The sequence below is a fragment of the Gadus morhua genome, chromosome 9 (genome assembly GCF_902167405.1).
Source record: "Gadus morhua chromosome 9, gadMor3.0, whole genome shotgun sequence".
In the NCBI taxonomy this organism is placed as follows: domain Eukaryota; kingdom Metazoa; phylum Chordata; class Actinopteri; order Gadiformes; family Gadidae; genus Gadus; species Gadus morhua.
Window position 1 is genome coordinate 13749079 of NC_044056.1, and position 17356 is coordinate 13766434.

Genomic DNA, 17356 nt, shown 5'->3' on the forward strand with positions numbered 1-17356 from the left:
AAAGCGGCATTGAAGCTGTTCTGCCCGACAGTTTACCAAGTCAAGGGACAAGCCTTCTCAAACAAGGTAGGCCTATGTCATTGAACTTTTCCGTTTTATCAAGCAGTGAGATACCATTGATAATGCGGACGTGTAGACTCGTAGAGGGCACTTTGCCAGCCTTGCCTTTAACAGGATGGTATCGGGTCACGCCTAAAGGGCTTATCTGACAGCACATGCCAAATAAATATAAAGAAGTTCATGTCCAAATAGTTGCTGCACTGCTTTTATATAAGACACCACTGAGGAGTTAAATTGTTAAGTTTTATTTTCAAAAGACTGACAATATATATTTACAATAATTCTACCCAATCACTACTCCCCTTACCTTAAAACGACCAAACAGAACAATATACAAATAAATAAACATGAGTCTCAAAACAAATATGCATTTCAATTAGTTAGAAATAGACATTAGATAATAACGAGGGTTGGAATCAAATATCGATAATAATAATCGTTACGGATGCTTTTGAGATCATAGACCTTGGCAAAAGAATAAAAACATGACAGGCGTCATGTCAAATGTTGTAAAGGGAGTTGAAGGATCAGAGCAGAGAAGTCCTGGATAGAGCGTGGTCAGGACAGTAGTCTCTTTCTGCTGTACGCCTTCCCAGCGGCTGGCTGACTGCTGGGCTGACTGAATGGAGACTTCCCCTCCTCATAACTGGCTAGTACTTCCATTGCAGCTTCATCTAGAAGATCAGACACATATTTCCTTTAAACAGAGTAGCACATGGCGATAAAGGAAGACATGCCCCGTTTGTACATTCTGCATTTCTAGGGATCATTGGCACTTCAAATCCTACACACAGCCACAAGTCTTACCTTTCCTGTTGAGGGTTCTCTTGCGAGCAGACCCTTTCTTTCCCCTGAATAACATAGGGGACTGCGTCAGCGCCATAATCCCACTTGGCGTCACCGTTTTCCTCATCTTTGAGCTGGGAGGAGCTACCAAAAAGACAAATAAAAAACATCTTACTGCAACATCTTACAGGCATTGACAAAGTCGTTTCTACTTTATTACTAGCATTTATTTCAGCAAAGAGATTTTTCTTTAGGTATCTCTTAAGTTATCTGGCTTGACTTACTGTCTTCATTTCCAGCTCCCCATATCTTGCAATCTTCAAATGTCCTTGGCTGTGCCTCATCAGCTAGTGGGTCCATGTAACTCGAGAGCGGGGACTCGTCTCCTCCAATAAAAGGGAACTGCGTGAAGGCCATGCCTTGTAATGCAACCTTCTTGCCTGAACGCTCATCAATGTCCTCACTGTCCAGTAGCCTGCTTACTCCAAGCTCAGCCTCTTCCAGGAGTTCCTCCATCAGTGGTTCCCCCCTCAGGACACCCTCTTTGCCTGCTATTAGCCCAGCTTTGGCTCTCCTCCTCCGAGGCCAGCCGTTTAGGTGGTCTGGGGTAGATCTCCCTGCCCTCTGAGGCGAAGGCGTTAAGGGGATCAGGTCAGCCATAGCAAATGGAGCCATTGTTGATGTGGCGTGGCGTGTAGGGGTGTAGGATTGGCAGATACGCGTTTGGATGCTTGCACTTTTGCCAGGTGTGCATTTTGCTGGGGTGGCCCGATTGCAGAGGGAGGGTGAGACACAGCCAGCCTCTTTGTGTTTGGAACAAAAAGCCAGTGGGCTTTCCATGTGCCTCAGCCCCACGGTAGGGCTGTGGGCTCCTGATCCTGGACCCCCTTCGTCAGAGACAAAAGAGTCAGCGCGTCGGAATTTGAGCTTGGGAAGCCCCGACGTCGGCATGTCCAATTCGACGTGGTAGGACGAAGGCTTGGGGGCGGCCGTGTGTCTCCCAGGGGGCGCGGCGCTCCGCGGGGTGGAGAACCGAGGCGGATCGTTGGCGTAGCCTAACCGCGCTGCCGCCTCCCTCTGTTGCCGGTCAGGTGTCCGACGGAAACCGTAGCTTCGTCCTGGTGTCTCCTGGTTTGGCAAAGGCTGCTTGGGAGAGGCCTCCGTGCAATTCAATACATCCCCCGACTTTGAAGGCTTCCTGGTAAAGCTTATGTTCATTTTGAGACCTCCAGTAAGTTGAGTCCTAACAACAGCGGCATCGGTTATTTCTATGCTATCTTCTTCAGAGGTTATTGTGTTAGCGCTAAACTGAGACGAGTCCAATTGTTGGGATTCAGAATGGGAACCAGACTCTGCTTCGGGACATTGAGACAATACAACACAAAGCTTTTCATCATGCGTTTCTAAACGTATGCCGTCCTTCTCAAAAGAGTCACTAGTCACTGTACAACTAGGACTTACCTGGGACCTCAAATTTGTCCTAATTCCACTTTTAACTACATGGCTAGACCTGCTACGATTTGCAGTTGGAGACTTCGGAACTATTTCCAATATAGCGGCACTAACTGTTGTTGATACAGCCTTGGATGTAGATGTTACTGAGTTTTTAACAGGAGTTCTTTGGGAGCGAGTATTTATTTTGTGAATAGTGCTCGTAACGGTTTGATCAGGCTCAGATTGGAAGAGGTCTATAAGCAGGTTACATTTTAGAGGGGTAACCATGGGACTAAAAAGTGCTTCAGTAGCGCTGTCCTTTTCAGGTGTGTTCATGGTGACAAGTCTTTTAGACGACCTTCGGTATTGATCGTTTTTCTGTGGGGTCGTTTCGACACTGGGTCTTTTCTCAGGAGTCATTTCTGAAATTACTTGACAGCCATGGCCCATCTGAAATGCACATTTTTCTGGGGTCTTAAAACCAACAGCCCTATGATTTTCAAACGGGCTGTTGTACTTGTTTGGCGTGTTCAGCAATGTTGGAGAGCCTTTGCCAGAAGTGTGGGGTGAATCAGGCACTTTGAACGCCGCATCGGTTCCCAGCGCTCTGGGGTTCTGTGGAGACGGGGACCAGGTGACACTCTTCTTAGGAGTCCTGCATGTGGGGCTTATTGTCTGGCAGGGTCTGGAGGGGGATAAGCCCTGCTGCAATGCTTTGACTGGAGTCCTAAGGATGCCCTTCAATGGGCTCTTCAAAGGGTCTTCCTTTGGTGGACTCTCTAGGACCAGTGACCGACTGGCTGGGGACCTGAAAGGACTGCCCCTAAGAGCCACAGCGCTCTGAGACCCACCCACTCTGGGGCTCGTGGTGACAGAGCGCAAATGCCCCCTGAAGTACTGAGGTCCCTTAGGGGTTCTTGGTGCAGGAGGGGTCCAGGCTGCCTGAGGGGTCCTGGGTGTCTGAGGGGTCCTAGCTGCCTGAGGGGTCCTTGGTGTTTGAGGGGTCCTGGGGGCCTGAGGGGTCCTGGGTGTTTGAGGGGTCCTGGGTGTCTGAGGGGTCCTGGCTGCCTGAGGGGTCCTGGCTGCCTGAGGGGTCCTGGCTGCCTGAGGGGTCCTGGCTGCCTGTACTGCACTCGGGGTCTGCGGGGTCCTCTGGGTCCTGGGTGCCAGTAGGGCTCTCGGGGTCTGCGGGGTCCTGGGTGCCAGTAGGGCCCTCGGGGTCTGCGGGCTCCTGGGTGCCAGTAGGGCCTTCGGGGTCTGCGGGCTCCTGGGTGCCTTGTTTCCATGATTACTAGGTGACCTTGCTGAAGTTTTCATTGGACTCTAACAAACACAATAGAGAGCAATTATTTAACATTACTACATAAAATGTTGGACAATTCATTGATCTTGAAATGAATTATTCATAGCTTTTCCAATACCTAAAACACATATAACTTGCCTCAAAGACATCAGCGTCCGTGGATAGCCGCCTTCGACTGGCCCTGGTTGTGATAGACCCAAAGGAACAGCCGGCCCGGGACGGGGACTGAGTCGCCCCAAAAAGAAGACGCATTGGTGACCGGACATTCTTCAAGTCGACTCCGACTCTTCTTTTGTCCAGGGTGAGCTGCGAGGCCGAGAGTGCCTTCTCCAGGTTCCTTGAACGAGGCTGAGAACTTGAGTAAAAGACTGTGGAGTGTCTTCTTGCAAGCCTCTTTATCCTTGGGCTTCTTCTCAGGTCTGTGATACAACAAGGCACAATCAGAACATTACATAGCCATAGCATCCCAGTGGATTAACATGTATGATGTGCATGTGTGGCCTTTTGTGTGGATCATCATTTTTGCGCAATAAAATGTACATCTTGAAGATTGGACAAAAATGCACCTTTAACTCCCCGACTGAGCCATCCCAGTCGGGGAGATGGGTAGTGAACTTCACTTATTTGATATTTACAACAGCTAATGCAGTGTTTCCCCTATATGCACCTAGCAGCGCTGGTACGCCGCTGCTGATTCTTATTATTTTTTTTCAACGAGAGGAGAGCTTCAACTTATCTTTTTAAAAAACGAATGTTCGATTATTTTGCGCTACCGACGCTTCATATCCAGATCAATTCACACACTTGGGAGTAAAGCATACAAATGGAGATGAGAGGAGGGGAGAGGAGAGGAGAGCTCCCTCTTATCTCCCAAAAAAACAAATGTCATATTATTTTGCGCTACGTACACTTCATATCGAGGTCAATTCACAAACCCGACTACAGCATAAACGGAGAGGAGTTGAGAGCTCCGTCTTCTCTTTAGAAACATATTATTTTGTGCTAAGGACGCTTCATATCTAGGTCAATTCACACACCTGTGAGTAAGGCGTGTAAACGGAGAGGAACTTCCATAAGTTGGAAATAAATTGGCAGATTCTGAGTTTGCGGTTCAATAGATCATCAGTGAAACATCATTGCGACACAATTGATAACTCTAGCAGCTAGAGTCTAGCTACCGGTAAATGTAGTAACCTAGAGAACCACGTACAACATTGTTTTCATCCAAACGAGCCATCTTTAGCGAACGGTGAATTGCATTGACTTCTATGAGCTGTCGGCTTTCAGCCACGATCTTAGGGACTGTCTGCAAAGTGCAAAACTGAAAACGACCACAATGGTAAAATTTCAATAGCGTCGCCATTATTGACTCTAGAGTCCCAAAACTTGTTCCATAGAGGCATGGCCTCTTTATGGTCCTACTACAACCTTTAGTTTTGAAAAATGTATCAAGAGCACAAAGAAAAAATTGAGAGCAGAAAAATAACATTTCATCTCCGCTGCTGCAACTCCAACCTAGGGGAAACACTGTAATGGGAAGAAACAAAAAACCTGTTCCTGGGACAAATACCCATGATTTCCTACCTGTTAACTATTAATCAGTCTTTTTGTCTATCCCGCAAAAACGCAGGTCTGAAACTGAGCTTGAAATGTGGTTTCAGTAGTAATGTTGGCGACCTTTGTGTATGTACCCCTGTATGCTCCTAGTCTCAAGGCAAGACGTTAATGATATTTAAAATACCTTCTGCTGGTTTAACAGGAGACTCCTCCACAATGCAATCCTCTGCTGGGGCAGATCTCCTAAAAACAATTGTCAAACACAGTTAATTATAATATAATTAGAAGACAAATACAAGGCCCACTTGAATCTTCTAATTACAAAAAATACTTTGAAGAAAAGGCAAAGAGCAAAGCGAGGCGTACCTTCCCATCCGCTGTCTGTAGAGCAAGCGGCTGGACACCTGCTTGTGATGGGGTGTCTCACACACTTTCTTGGTGAGAAGTTTGTGGTGTTCTGCGAAGAATTCATTCAGAAATGACTGTCGGTCGTGGCATGAAAAAAATATGCATATTCTTTGCTTTATCTGTTGTTCTTCTTACCTTCTAATTCCTGGGAGCGTTTGCGCTTCAGTCTGTCCACAGCAGAGACAGACTGACTCCTTGGAAGCTTGGCCCTCTTGGAAGGAGAGACAGTCTCTTGGTTGAACAGGTTTCTCCTCACCTTAGTCACCTCTGTAAACAAATCACCACAAAGTATGCATTTGACACTCGCATTGCATCGGCAAACATTGTGCCATGTTTTGAAAATAGATACCAAAATGTCAAACCATTCTAGTGAACATTTATGATCAACATTAAAAGAATTTGGCCGGTTTGTCAAGACCCCAGGATAAAAATAAATGGTTGATTTAGATCTCGACAGACAAAATTAACAAACCAAACTAATCCCTTAAGGTTGAGTTTGAGGGAAGGGACAAACCTTGTGCTGCTTGCTTCTGAGGTGGTGCCTCTTCAACTGGCTGCTCCAATGCAATGCTCTGCTTGGATTTGGTCTGTTGAGAAGAAAACAGAACTTAATCACAGCATAGATTTGGGAGTGCTGTGGGGTGTTCCACAAAGCCGGTTTTATCACATAACCGGGTAAGTTAACCCAGGGTTTGCTGTAACCCTAGCTTTTCCGTTCCAAAAGGATCACGGTATGTTAGTTGCTATAGCAACATATGCTCTGAATCAAACCTGGTCGGACCAGGTTTAGCGCAGGTTAAGTTTGAAACATAACCCGGTTTTGGGTAATTCAACCGGCGTTCACCGCAGATTTCATATGTTCACAATGGCATGCCCTTTTGATGAGAGAACTGCTGATATCAGAGCGCAAATTATACGTGCAATCCACCGGGAGCGATTGATAAGACCACGGCTCGACATCTTGGCATATTGGATGACTTTTTGCTGGAGTGGAGAGATAGATTCTCGCGCAAATCTTTAATATATTTAAATAGCCTTACATAGCCAACACTACCAATCGAGGCCTTGGCCTCAGTTCACTCCAGACTATTTGCGTAGCCCTCCGTTTTTTTCAAATGGTAGTTTTATCTAGGCTATAATGCTGGAGATGCTGAGCACATCACAGTCGTTTCAGATGACCCATCCAAGATTTGTATCAGCCTCCTATCATACAAAGAGCAATATTGTCTGAGTACTATGCCGAGAGGCATTTACAACATAAAGTATATAATAGTCCTAACGGACTTGCATCCACTGGAGAATGTTCGATCGTAGCCGGCGGCTTCATTACAAGCACTGATCCATCTTGATCTGTGAAGTTGATGAATTGTCACTTTTAGGTTTTCTACCCAGTTACCAAAAAAAGAAACATTTGGAATAGTATGCGCTGTGGCAAGCACATGGTTTGCATGTGTTACTTCGAAGGCAAAAAAAATCTAAAATACAAGAAAACACAAAAACCTACATTCAACCAGTGGGGTATGGCCCCTGACTCTCTGAGGTGGTATTAGGCCTACCTCCAGGTACCCCCTCCATGCCAGGGCGCCCTGAATTTATGTTTATTAACAGCTCCTCCACCGGGGTCAAGACAATTTGAAGGCCAGATCCAGTCTGCCGACTGTCGGCCTTTTCATGATTGGCTTAAAAAAATGGCTTATTTAAATTTATACCAATACGATGTTGGGAAAAGCTTACCAGTTTGTATGTTTTTTATACTTCATTTTTATACTTGATCCTCTGACCGCTTGGAAGCAATCGGAGTACATATTGTTTTAGAAGAAAGGGCTTATGTGGTAGGATCTTTAAGAATGCTTAACTGGGATATTTATATATTCATGGCTCAAATATTAAGGATCATGCTTTTGACGTGTAACTAACGCATTTACGCGGTCAGCGATCCGCTTCCAGGCTTTGGTTCTCCGGGTTCCAGAGGTTTTAGCGTTCCCTTTTCTTGTGATAATGTCCTTCTCCTCGTCATAGCTCTCCAGGAGAACCTGGAGTTCCATTTCATTGAATTAAGCGGCCCATTTCGCCATATCGATCAGGGTTTCCATGATCCAGACATCACGTCTTTTTAAGTTTGGCGTGGACGCGCACAACCCTGTGTTAACCAACCCCGAGTTGATTGAACTAATGCATAACCGCTGCTGTGGAACCGAAAACTCTGGGTTGGTCGGCACAGGGTCAATCAACCTAGAGTTCAGCGTTAACTCAGTGTTTGTTAAACCTCCGTTCGTGGAACACCCCTCTGCTTGGCACTCATCTTCTTAGTTGTTATTCTTTCTTGCTTTCTTATTCGCTACAGCTTTGTCACTCATCTACTCCAACAACTTTCCATTTTTTTTAGCTAGGAAGCACATTCCACCACTCTTCTAATGAAAATATTGCATAACTTTGACATTAAACTTTTAATCGGTTCAAATAATTGTAAATTAGTTCTGCGATTCAACATTTCTAGATGTCTTCTAGGTGACTGTGAAGCTTCATTAACATACTTTTAAGTTCATTTTACGCTAAAGCAGATTCATACATGCTTCAGTGTACTCTATCCATAATTCATTTCTAAAATATTGTAACTACCCATCTACTGAATTGGTCCGTCTCCGTGTGCATGTATCTGTGCATGTGTGAAGTAGCCATGGGGGAAGTAACAACATTGTCTTATTGATAAATAGATTGCGGAACTCACAGCTCGAGTGGTCTTTTTTGGTATCTCGATTTGCCGGTGCGTCTGGGACGATTCAGTCATGCTGCGATGGCGGGTCAACATCCCACTCCTAAGATCGACATTAAAAGGGTTTGGTTAAGAGTTGATTAAACAGAGTTCACAAATTGTTTTAGGTTCTGTCATCTGTGCAAGAACTATGTCAAGATGTGGTGGATATCAATAATCAGCATTATTGTGTGTGTCAAGGAATTTGACCTAAATTTGATCTAACTTGAATTTGATAGTATTTTGTCACTGCTCTCAGAATAGACTTACAGCTAATACAAGGACAACAAAGCTAAACGAAGGTGAGGCTAATCATTTCACTACTATTTACAGATACAACCTAACATCTATGACGGTCAGGCTGCGTCTCCACACACCTCCTGTTGGTGGCAGAGAGGCTCCTTAAGTCCTCCAGACGCCCCCCGCCGTCTGAGGCCTGGCTGTAGGAGACGGAGGGGGGCAGGGAGGAGGCCGCAGGGGACTCGCTGTCCTTGGCCCCCGACTCGTCACTGAAGAAGTCAGACGGCAGCACGGCCAAAAGGGCTTCGGGGAGCTGGGTGCCCAGACTGTGGTAGACCTCGGCAAGGGTCCTGGGGATGGAGGTCAGGCACCTAGACCGCCGCGAAGAAAAGGGACAAGATAAGATCAACGTGGACGAGTTGGGGCTGTCCAGTACCGTCAATGTGGCAACACACCCACATACACCCATCCACACACCATGGGAGAATCTGATCCTGCATGAATCTTGTGAGGAAAACTGGATCTTTAGTCAGGGAGATGATCCTCAGCATATCAGCCACCTGTAGAACAGGAACAGAGTCATTTAAGACGGTAACGCATACTGTAACAGACGTGCCCACCTTCTGGATTGCTGGGTTCTTTCAACACGATATTCAACTGCCTGTTGGTTAAATGGATGTTTGACTAGTGGCAGTGTTGAGGAACTACCAAACACAACAGGTCGTACCTCTTCCACCATGAGCTCCGCTTCAGACGAGTCCAAGTGGTCGGTAGGGAGGCTCTTAAACAACTCTAGCCTCAGCAGAGCCTGGAGCTGACATCTAGAACACATGGCAAAACTCGGTGACAACTTACCCCTCATTCAAACAGTCCGTCCAAGACATAAAACGGTGGTCATCCACTTCTATTTTATTGACCAGTAATTCTGCATCTGTGTTCCATCAACAGTGACTCAATATTCGTAGGCAATGCATTGCAGCAAGTCAATGTCAACAGCCAGATCTCTACTTGGGCTTTAAGACTCACTCTTTGACTTTGCTATCCTCGTCGGGGGCGCTGCCATAGAATTGCCGGATGGATTTACTGGTCTTGAGAAGGTGCTCCTGGACGAATAGGTGCATCTTTACCTGTGGGCCAACATAACATTTATTTATTTTTTTAAATCGGATTAATACGATTGTGAATGTGTGTGGCTTTTTAAACCTACAGTGGTGTTAAAAATACATGGGTGAGCTAAACAGATAAAAGTCTATTTTATCTAAAAGGTTTTCTAATACCATGATTGAATTGATTTGGTTCTCACCCCGTCATCGGGCTTGGCAACGTGGAATATTTTGATGGAAAATATGAGTTGCTGGACTCCAGTGAAAAGGGATGGCCCTCCCTCTTCCACAGTCTTGTCATAACTTGACTTGAGGTGCTTCAGGAGATCCAGCTCACTCTGGAAGGCTGTGGGAAGGGTGGGGGTATATTATATAAATACTCTATTCAGACTTCATGTTGTTATGATCATATACTTTCTTGTTGACATGTAACAAAATAATCAGTGTTGCCAAGAATACATGTTTTCTTTCATACATTGTACACAAGTGCATGGATAACTAGGCTGAGATATTAGGCAAAAATATAAATACACACTCTATATAATTTCCTGGCATAACGCACGCCTTGCACAAACTTTTATGTAGGATGTACCCCCATATCCCCATCTATAGGCCTCGATACCGCTCCATCAAAACCTAACCATATATGTTTACCTTTGAACTAATAATAAACCATTATCATTCAGCCTCATTATATCATTTTAGAGGCTTGGAACTAATAATATACCATCATCATTTAGCATCATTATTGATACTGTCGTGACCTGGAAACCAATATAAACCCCTATCCTTTAACTGTTAAAGGATAGGGGTTTAATATTGGTTTCCATGAAGACACTAAATGATGATGGTGTTCTATTAGTCACTAGGTCACTACAGTATTGATAATGTTAAAGTTTAACATCATTATTAATACTATACTGCCCTAGTGACTAATAGAACACCATCATCATTTAGTGCCTTCATTAATATTGCAGTGGCCTACACTTTCAAATTGAGAAAGCTGTGCTGTAATTCTATTTTTCAGAGATAACAAAGCAGCAGCTACACCTTTAGAAGCACCCCCTGGAACCAGCTCACTTAAGTCTAAAATCCAAAGTAGCTCTACAAAACAGGATGAACACTAAAATTGAGACGAGGGAGTTCTAAAATGCAGAAGAAGGGGAGGAGGCTTACTGGGATGGTTCTCCGCCCCGGGCTTGTCCTTGTCACTGGAGCGCCTCTTCCCGTGTCTGTCCGCTCCCCGGGGCTCGCCCGCTTGCAGGTCCGCCTCCCCCTGGCTCTTCTGGGCCTTCACGTTGAGACGGGCCACATTGAGCATCTGCAGGGAGCGGTTCATGGTCTTCATCTTCTGCTTCACGGGCGTGCGTTGGGCGCCACCTGCAGGCCACAAGACACAAGGAGGGCCAAACTTTTACCTAGCATTGAACGACAATTATATTCATTCTTAATTTCATGTATGCAATATGAATATTCAAATTCATACATAAAAATATTAATATTCAAGACTACCAACATTCTGCCTTTATGGGTAAATGGGTAAAGGCACAGCTTTCTCAATTTATAGGTTTTGGTTATATTGGTAATACAATTTAAGAGTTAGAGACCAATCAACAATCAAATCCACGACAACAACAACCAAGACCTTTAACAGTAGGCCTCTTTTTTATGTTTTACTCAAAAATAACATACCAAAAGTGAATGGAGAATATCTCCACAATGCAAGGGGTATATTTAACAATTATTCGCCGAAGGTGAATTACTCACCTGAGGTGAATAATTATAAAAAATAAACAAGATTACACTTTTTGCAGGACTTATGTTTTTATGAGCGGTTTATTTGTTTTTATTAGCGTGACGAGAAGACGCGGAAGACAGTATCCCGAGTTTGAGATCTCAATCGTGGGATATTGCCCAATATCCCGAGATAGCAAACCAATCAAATTGCGCCATCCTTAGTAGGCTCACGTGTACTAAATGTATTATTATGTGCAATATAATATGTACCAACATAAGGATAACACTTGTGGGGTTGTTGTTCAAACAAAAAGACTGGCGTGGATGCTACTGGGTCAGAGTGAGTAAGGCTAGACCTTAGCATAAATGGAAAGTTTCATTTCCAAGTGAAATGCATTTCATGTTTTACAGTGAATACCAGGGTAAAAATTCAACGAGTACCTGGGTCAAGATGGGATGCCAATAAAGTGAAAATAATCAGTGTTGCCAAGAATACATGTTTTCTATAATACATTGTACACGTGCATGGATAACTAGGCTGAGATATGAGGTGTTCTATAAAGCACTCTGAGCTGCATTTTATGTATGAAGGGTGCTATACAAAGAAAGATTATTATTATTATTAAGTAAGGCTTGAAACAACGAGGGATGAAGAGTCTTACGTTTCTGGCTCCTCTGGTCAGCCCCGCCCTGGGAGGTGTGGTAGAGTTCAGCCAGACTCTGGACCAGCTCCTGTTGGAGGTCAGACCGCTGCTCTTCCTCCTCCTCCTCGTGCTGCTCACTGGCAGCATGAAGCAGCCTGGGAAACAAGGACAAAGTGGATCCTTTTAAACATTGGGATGGTCTGTAAAAATGTTTACCCTCATGTAGGGTTTGTTTGCATTCCATTTTCTGTCGGAGGGGAGCAGACGTATACCGGTTCACAAAAAGTACCCTACCAAACTTTGTAGACATTCCTATACCAGGAGTTTGATACTGCATAATAAAGATGTTTGGGCTTGTTCGGTGCTTAATATAATGGATGGCAGTGGATGGCGCTGCATGGCGTCAGGGTTTTGAGCAGAACTGGAAGTATTTGGTTGCTTTTTATATACATTTTATATTGTTATGATACAGCAACATAGAAATCGACATACCTCATTGACTCCATCAAGTGTGAGCTGACTCCTGATTGGTCTGACTGAGGAAACCAACTCTCCACCAGTCCGGTCTTCATCGGACTGGAACAATGGCTGAGCTCCTGTTGGGCCCATTCAGGGAGCGGGGCTTCACTGGGAGGGCCTGAAACAAAAGCAAACAGTCAGATATGCACAGCAGTAGGCCTGTCGCGGTAACTACTTTTTTTGGAGGATATATTGTACCACAAGTAGATGCTATAACGACATTATCAATTTAAGACCTTTTTATGCCACTGATAGAATGATAATAGTAAAGCATATTGATGCAATTAACCCTTTCAAGTACAGTGATGATAGTGACTAGGACCTTTATGTTAAAGATGACAACGGATGATATCTAGTCCAACAAAAATCTAGTCCATATATTTCAGTGAGTTGATAACGTCATTACAGTGACAGGCCTATACATTAGAGGCATTCTTTGCATTCTTGCAGGACATCCTCTTAAATATTATAAGGTATGAGAGTGATCGACTGCTCTAACACTAAGTAACAATGAAACCGCTCACTCCAAACTTGTCGATTATTTTACTGAAGTCTGAAGTCCTCAATCGAGGTGATGTCTCCACTATAAAATGAAAACACCAGTAAACAACAGATGCTAGGAGCCATTCTTCATGCTCACCATCTCCCTCCTTCTCCATGATGTCGCGCACCACCCCCAGGACACTGCTGACCACCAGTGGGAGCTCTGCACGGCCGTCCTCAGGGCCAGGGGCGACGTCCTGCGGGCCGTGGAGCCGGCTGTCTGGCCGAGACACAGTGAGCAGGGCCGTGCAGGCCGACAGCGGCGAGAGGACGGCCATGCAAACCAGGGGCCCGTCGTTGACTTCAGCAAACTGATTATTAGAAACACAGCGTTCAGCCAAGACCAAGAACCAAATCTGATTAGAAAACACATAGGTATTGAACGCTGGTCGACTCACCAAGCTCAGGTTCTGGGCAGAGAGCCCCATCAGGAGGTGCTGAAGGGGGGCCCGTTCCTGGCTGCTGGTGCTGGAGGACTGCAACACCCAGGCCTCCGGGGCAGCGGTATGGCTCAGTGACACGGAGGCCTCCCACCCCTGGAGCACCCCTCGGACCACCACAGCTGACGGCTGGGGAAGAGGTCTCTGACTGCTGGTCACGGGTTCCATCCAGATGCTGCAGCTCTGGGAGACGTGTTCTGGTTTTGTGGAACATGAAGCTCAAATAAAAGATGGGTTCCAGCCGGTTGAATGTGAAGTTGCATCAAAATGGAACTTTGCGTGTTTAAGCAAATTGACCGTTTTGATACTGCACCTGCTTGTCTTGTTATGGGGCGCTGCAGCTTAGCTTTTGTATTTGTATATTATTTACATTATTGTGCTTATGCCCTTTTCTATTGACAAATGTTTTATAGATATTAAGCAATTGCTTATATATTGCAAAGTTATTAGGTTGTTCCAGCAGTTCTGCCAAAAGTTAAAAGGTGATTTCAGAATGATTACTTCTCTATATTTAATTCCATTGAAATTGTATTATATTTTGTCTACTTCAATGACCTGTTTACTGTTTCAATGGCAATAATGTATTAATGCTGAGTTCAGGGATGGCATTAAGCATTATATTAGTGTTGTGAACTTGTGTTAGTTAACTTTGAAGATCATTTCTATCTTACAGACCTTGTCCCCAATGTAGTGTCCCTCCCACAAGAGGAAAGGCTGAGCGGTAGAATTGCTGGGATGACAGCAGGTATCCGATGCTGGACTCCAGGGGAAGGGTGTCCCTACTGGGGCCCCATGTCCCATCGCAGGGCCGTCGAATGGAGCCAAAATTCCAAAGCGCGTCCATGGGAATCATTCTACCGCCCAAGTGCGACAGTACCTCTGTCAGCTTCTCAGCCCCAAGGTGGTCTGGGCTCCTCACCACCTGAATTAAAGATGATGGAGGAACATTTTGAATTGAAATGAGAAGTTTTCCATTTGTATGGGGTTGAAGACCACAACATTCATCTGTTTGAACACATCTCATTGTTTTTGTTTGTTAAGATAAAAAATGGATCATCAACTGTAACAGTTGTCGACAATTCAAAGAAGTAGGGTAGAGAACAAAGTAGCCTCCACTGTGTCCCATGATGTATTACCCCTAGGGCATTCGTTTTGGTGCAGGGGGGTTAGAATTATGTCTATCTCGTATAAATGTTTGCCATTGTATCGTATTACTAACCATTCGATGCGAGCTACTGTCGATCCAGTGCAGCACAACTTTTCGCTGCGCCAACATTTCAAGGATTCCTCTGGATATGACAATCTCCGAAAGGTCCCTGTCCATGTCACCCATAGGAATAGACAAATAGTCCCCCAGCTGCTCCTTCGAATGTGGACAATCCGAGACAACAAACACCACATTTCTGCCATTTCCTGCGGTATCGTCCTCGCTGGAAATCTCTACCTTGCCCCCTCGGTTAGACTTTCTCGGTCTCAAGGACAATTTGGTTGGAGAGGTGATGTCCGGACGATCCCATTGGAAATCCAGAAGAGCCTCTTTGACTGCGTTTTGAACCATCCCTGATGCGTTGAGGCGATTCCGTAGATGTGTTGTGACTTTCTTAAACGTCATCTCCAACCTGGTATCAAATTCCATTTCAAAGTCCTCAAAAGTCTTGTCTCGGAGTTCCTTGAAGTCTGATACCCTGGATATTAGGTGGGCATTGCGACCAGTTCTTGACTGGAAGAATTTGTAACCCCAACGTATCTTCTCAAATCCATATTTAAAGCCAAAATACAGAAGAATGCGTAGAAGTCTACGTTTCACTGTGTGCTTTCTGATGTCCAGCAGTGCGGTTGATTCTTGGTCTTCGGCGTCCACGTCAATGACGAATACCAAGTTGTGCAGGGCCATGGTTAGTCTATAAAGCTACACAAAATGATTACTCATAGATGTAGACGTATTGGCCAAACATATTGCCTTTGCTAAACAAACTATAAGCTTGCTAGCTTGTTTACCTAGTGGCACGGTGGCCATCTACACTAACGTTTGTAGACCTAACATTAGCGTTAGCTCACTTTCCTAGCTGAACTTACAGCTGCTTCATTCAAAACTAAAATACTGAAAATCCATCGTTTTGAACATAAATCAAACGCACAATTATCACGATGTAATTTTACATTGTTATACTAAGGTTCATACGTTATCAAACAAGCTAATGTGTTGGGTATTCCGTGCTCGCCATTTTCTTGTTTCTTTTCTAAACTCTTCGCGCTCCTTGTGTGAATGCCTACCCCTCTGCTGGGATTGGCAGGATCCTGTACGGACAGTGTTGTCATTGGTTCAGAACACAAGTAAAACTCGTGGACAATTTGATATCACCAGAGCCATCGCTTCCTTTTCAACTCACTGATTGGCTGCTTGATTGTCCGTCACTAATTGTGCCTCCCCTAGTTATAAATACAGCCAACCAGGGACGGCTCATCCTTTTTAAAGTCCGGGAACGCATTCTCCTACCACAGTCTATGGTCTCACGTGGATGTTCACACAAAATCAACCTTCAATGACATTGAAAATATATTTTAAAATTAAAAAATGTGCATTGCCAAAGCTGTTTAAAATGTAAAAATACTATAAAGCACTATATCAAAATGCACTATAAAATCTGTCACCTCACCACAACAGGTGACAATTCGTGCTGTTGTGGGTGCACAATCCTGTATGTCCCCAAAAGGATATGGCGGTTTGTTACTATCGGTTGTGTTTTAAAACCCCTTACTGTTTGGTGTAATTGGAGGGAGGTAGGTGCTCCTGATGCCTTCGTTTAATTTGTAGATGGTTATGGAATGGAATTCTGTTACCAGATGGTTGTCTTTGCAGTGGATGCACAGACCGTCTACGACAGACAGACATCTCCCTCAACCATTAATAGCCTATAACGCACACAACGCATGGCTCTGACTAGGTGCGTCGTAGTGGGGGGAGAAGCGGGACTGGGTACCCAGGGCCCCTCGTGTTTTTGTTGGCAATTTTTTATTTCTAAGGCCTGATGTGACCGCTGTAGGGGACCCAGGAGTCACATTCTGTAGAAGAACACCTCCCTCTACATTATGTAGACAGCTACCTAGGTGTGTATATGGAGTTTCTTGTTCTGAAAGACAACACACACACACACACACCACTAGGGGCCCGTCCCACACAAATATACATATACACACACACATAGAGACACACACGCCACCAGGGGCCAGTCACACCACATATCACACACACCAGACCCCTCCCTCTGTCAGGGGAGGAGCCAAGTCTGTCTTAAAGAGGATGCCTTACTACAAAACATATACTACACAAACAACATAAAAAGAATAAACAGAGAGAGAGAGGGAGAGATTTGTGTAAAGATATATACACAGTTAGAGAGTAGAGAGACTTCAACAGATCGAGAGACAAGAGAGAGATAGGAGACAGAGAGAGAAGGGAGAGTGATACAAGTGATGATCAAATAATCATGGTGAACGTTCTGGGCTGTTAAGGACAGACCATTGTCCAGTAACATAATCTATTCCCCAAGGGCATAACATGGTAGGCAGGCCAGGGACCAGACCGTTTGTTTTTGTTTCACCAAAATGCTCATTCACAGTTCATTTGAAAGTCCCAAGTCAGATGAAGGGGTCAACGTTCATCAACATTATCCATTGAACATCACCTTTGTCACACTTTGATTCACATTTGTTTTTTACAATCAAACCAATATTTTGTCTACTTGATCCTTGAAGAACTCAAACCAAAGCACCAACCTCACCATGTTCACAACCCTGATTTAAAATGATAAAAAAAAAATGAATATATA

At 44.6% G+C, this 17356-nt stretch overlaps 1 protein-coding gene across 1 annotated transcript; it reads right to left on the reverse strand.

The window, feature by feature from the left end:
* Window positions 1–289: 289 nt before the first annotated feature.
* ticrr (TopBP1-interacting, checkpoint, and replication regulator) lies at window positions 290–15796 on the reverse strand. The gene is made up of 21 exons (XM_030366445.1): window positions 14746–15796; window positions 14202–14448; window positions 13485–13723; window positions 13184–13397; window positions 12517–12661; window positions 12043–12179; window positions 10820–11023; window positions 9844–9989; window positions 9567–9667; window positions 9268–9361; window positions 9018–9100; window positions 8678–8911; window positions 8277–8364; window positions 6063–6135; window positions 5684–5815; window positions 5507–5597; window positions 5325–5383; window positions 3722–4002; window positions 1131–3603; window positions 868–990; window positions 290–734 (listed from the first exon to the last, which is right to left on the reverse strand). Exons 1-21 carry the CDS (start codon window positions 15418–15420, stop codon window positions 619–621), a joined length of 5955 nt encoding a protein of 1984 aa, XP_030222305.1. The 5' UTR covers window positions 15421–15796; the 3' UTR covers window positions 290–618.
* Between the last annotated feature and the right edge of the window lie 1560 nt (window positions 15797–17356).